This window comes from Sprattus sprattus (genome assembly GCF_963457725.1).
Source record: "Sprattus sprattus genome assembly, chromosome: 16".
NCBI lineage: Eukaryota > Metazoa > Chordata > Actinopteri > Clupeiformes > Clupeidae > Sprattus > Sprattus sprattus.
The window spans coordinates 23,473,164-23,476,531 of record NC_137914.1 but is presented as its reverse complement, the minus strand read 5'-3'; the positions used below and the strand labels follow the sequence as shown (position 1 = coordinate 23,476,531).

The following is a 3,368-nucleotide window of genomic DNA, read 5'->3' as shown; positions in this document are numbered from 1 at the left end:
TTTTTTTTTATTTATAGTAAGGCATGAGGTTGTGTTTGTGATGGGTGTGAAAGAGGCACTCCCGGTTGATGTCCTTTTCATTCAAGGTGAGCGCGCGTAAAGGGTGCCATGTCGTTTGAGGTTCGGTGACGCGCGTCTGTGGTCTGTGTTTATGTCTTTTTAGTTTCTTATTGGGCGGTGTATGGATGTGCACTGTGCATGTGCGCTCCGTGGGCGGGAATTGTCATGTTTACCCAGTGAGCGCGCCGTGGGCGGGAAGACTAGATTGAGAAAGTACAGGACTCGGGACAGAAGAGCGGCTGTGGCTGTGGCTGGCTGACTGGAGCTCTTGGAGGAGGCGCGGCTCCCCTGCCCCTCCATCCAAACACCTGTATGGACGACCACCTCAGTCTTCTTCAATCGCCTCCGCCTTCCTCGACTAAACAACGGAGCGACAACCTCGTGAACCACGGATACACTGAAACCGAAACGGACATCATGACAATTGTTGCTTGTGACAACATGTTGGAGGAGACGGCGGCACTGCCTGGGCACCACTCTATAGAGCGTTACGAACCTGACCACGAGTGTTGTGAGAGAGTGGTCATCAACATCTCGGGCTTACGATTTGAGACGCAACTTAAAACCCTTTCTCAATTTCCAGAGACCTTACTCGGGGACCCTAAGAAGCGAATGCGTTACTTTGACCCTTTAAGAAATGAATACTTCTTTGACAGAAATCGCCCCAGCTTCGATGCCATATTATACTATTACCAATCAGGGGGGCGTATCCGGAGACCTGTCAACGTTCCCATAGACATATTCTCAGAGGAGATCCGTTTCTATGAACTAGGGGAGGAGGCCATGGAGAAATTCAGGGAGGACGAGGGCTTTATCAAAGAAGAAGAGCGTCCTTTACCCACCCATGAATTTCAGAGACAGGTGTGGCTGCTATTTGAGTATCCCGAAAGCTCAGGTCCAGCGAGGGGGATTGCTATTGTTTCAGTGTTGGTGATTTTAATTTCCATTGTTATATTCTGTCTGGAAACTTTACCCGAATTTCGGGATGACAAGGACCCCACGCCCGTGGCACCCAATACTAACGGAACTGTTCCTTCCCACGGGAGTCCTTTCTCTGACCCTTTCTTTGTAGTAGAGACTCTTTGCATAATTTGGTTCTCATTTGAACTGTTGGTCAGATTCTTTGCTTGTCCCAGCAAAGCTGTTTTTTCCAAAAACATCATGAATATTATTGACATTGTAGCAATCATCCCATATTTCATAACACTCGGGACTGAACTTGCAGAGAGACAAGGCAATGGGCAACAGGCGATGTCCTTGGCCATTCTTCGAGTGATAAGACTGGTGAGAGTTTTTCGTATTTTTAAGCTCTCCAGACACTCGAAGGGACTCCAGATTTTAGGCCAAACTCTCAAGGCCAGCATGCGAGAGCTTGGTCTGTTAATATTTTTCCTCTTTATTGGAGTGATCTTATTTTCAAGTGCCGTGTACTTCGCCGAGGCAGACGACCCGGAATCTGGCTTCAGCAGCATCCCTGATGCGTTCTGGTGGGCCGTTGTCACCATGACAACGGTGGGATACGGAGACATGCACCCAGTCACCATAGGGGGCAAAATTGTAGGATCCCTGTGTGCAATTGCTGGTGTACTAACAATCGCCCTGCCAGTTCCCGTGATCGTTTCCAATTTCAACTATTTCTATCACAGAGAGACTGAGGGGGAAGAGCAGGCCCAGTATTTACACGTCGCCAGCTGTCAGCCCCTGTCCTCGTCGGAGGAGCTCAAAAAGACACGTAGCACTTCGTCCCTGAGTAAATCGGAGTACATGGTGATAGAGGAAGGTATCAGCAGCGGTTTTAAGCAGCCCAACTTTCCTGCTCAGAATAACCAAAACTGCGTCAATGTCAAAAAGATTTTCACGGACGTTTAAGCTTTTCACAGGGAACATCGCAAACAGTTTGGCCATTGCATCAGCTATTCTGTTTCAATCATTATCGTACGTGTTTGTAGCCTTCAAGTCTGCGTGGAGGGAGCCCGGTGGGTATATGTAGCCTATGTGTCATGAGTCCGTCAGTTTATAAGCCATTTGTTCTTAGAGATTGTAAACATCGTTCTCACTCAGTTATTACAAACCAGTGTTCAAATTATCCGAATTCATTAATTCCACAGACAAAGCAGGGGTCATCAGTGTTCGTATTTTTTATTGAGAAACGTAAAGTAGTGTAGGCTATAAGCACTATCATCAGCGAACTGATGGAGATCAGTTTAGGTTACACTGGTTACTAAAGATTCTTCGAAATGTATGTGGTTCAGTCAGTAGCCTACACTTTAGCAGCTAATATGAAATAGTCTTTTCATGACAACCATAAGTTACCAAGTTCATTTCTATAGCAGTCAGTACAGCGTTCTAGGATTTTATGAAGTTCAAAGTACAGTTTGTTATTCATAAGTATAATTAAACTGATGACAGCATAAATCAAATGCAGCTTTGTATTCTATGACAGGAGCTGTTATACTAGGAGGTATATTTGTGCTTGTGAATTGCTATCAGATTCTGTCAATATCCCGTCAGTCTCTATGTGCAATAAATGCGAAAATAGCTGTTAAACAGGTTAGTAGCATAATCGTTCTTAGAACCGGTGCATAAAGCCTCTGAAGCACAGCAAGAGTAATAGCTGTACATACTCATCAGGGGTGCCAGACACCTAAAAAGGGTGAAAAAAGCAATCTGAGAACGTGGTTTCACTGGATGCCTTTAATCATGCCTGAAGTGATGCAGTCTCCATAGCGACCCTGGTTTCCTGGGTAACGCCCGCTATTGTTGCCATGGCATCCTTTCTGTTTCCACAGTAACGCCCCAGCTGGTTTCGAAACTATGTCTGGAAACCCGTAAAGAGAAAGAAAAGAACAGCTGACGCATTCTCAATATTGACGAGAACAAGATTAGCATTGGATTACCTGGTCAACATATGGTTTGGTCATCGGAGAAAAAGGGGTAGATTGAATGACAATGTGGAAAAGCAGCGCACCCAATCTTTTTGATAAGAAATCTCACCACGATCACTTTTTTGGAGAATAAAGTGAAATTCGTCTTTGACAAGGTGAACATGTCAAAGTTGAGGAAAAAGAAAAGACGGACGCCATCAACAGAGACTGTTTAATCAACTGGGCTGTGAATAGGTGTGAACCCGATTGTGTGCGTTACATCGTACACGCACAAGGGGATGCTCTTCTCCCATCAAACAGAAGAGGTGAGTACGACTGCTGGCGCCTGGGCTATTATGCCCTCGTGACTCGCTCGTGCGTCACGCGCAAGATGCGTTTGTTTGGATGAGATTTAAGGGCATGTGTGCTGCCTTGTCGATGCCT

The 3,368-nt window shown here is 45.8% G+C and overlaps 1 protein-coding gene across 1 annotated transcript; it reads left to right on the top strand.

Moving 5' to 3' along the window:
• Positions 1 to 372: 372 nt before the first annotated feature.
• Positions 373 to 1,929, top strand: LOC308377541 (potassium voltage-gated channel subfamily A member 3; the record flags this gene model as incomplete). The annotated part of the gene is made up of 1 exon (XM_080854241.1): positions 373 to 1,929. The coding sequence occupies one exon, from the start codon at positions 373 to 375 to the stop codon at positions 1,927 to 1,929; it is 1,557 nt and encodes a 518-aa protein (XP_080710367.1).
• Positions 1,930 to 3,368: the final 1,439 nt, after the last annotated feature.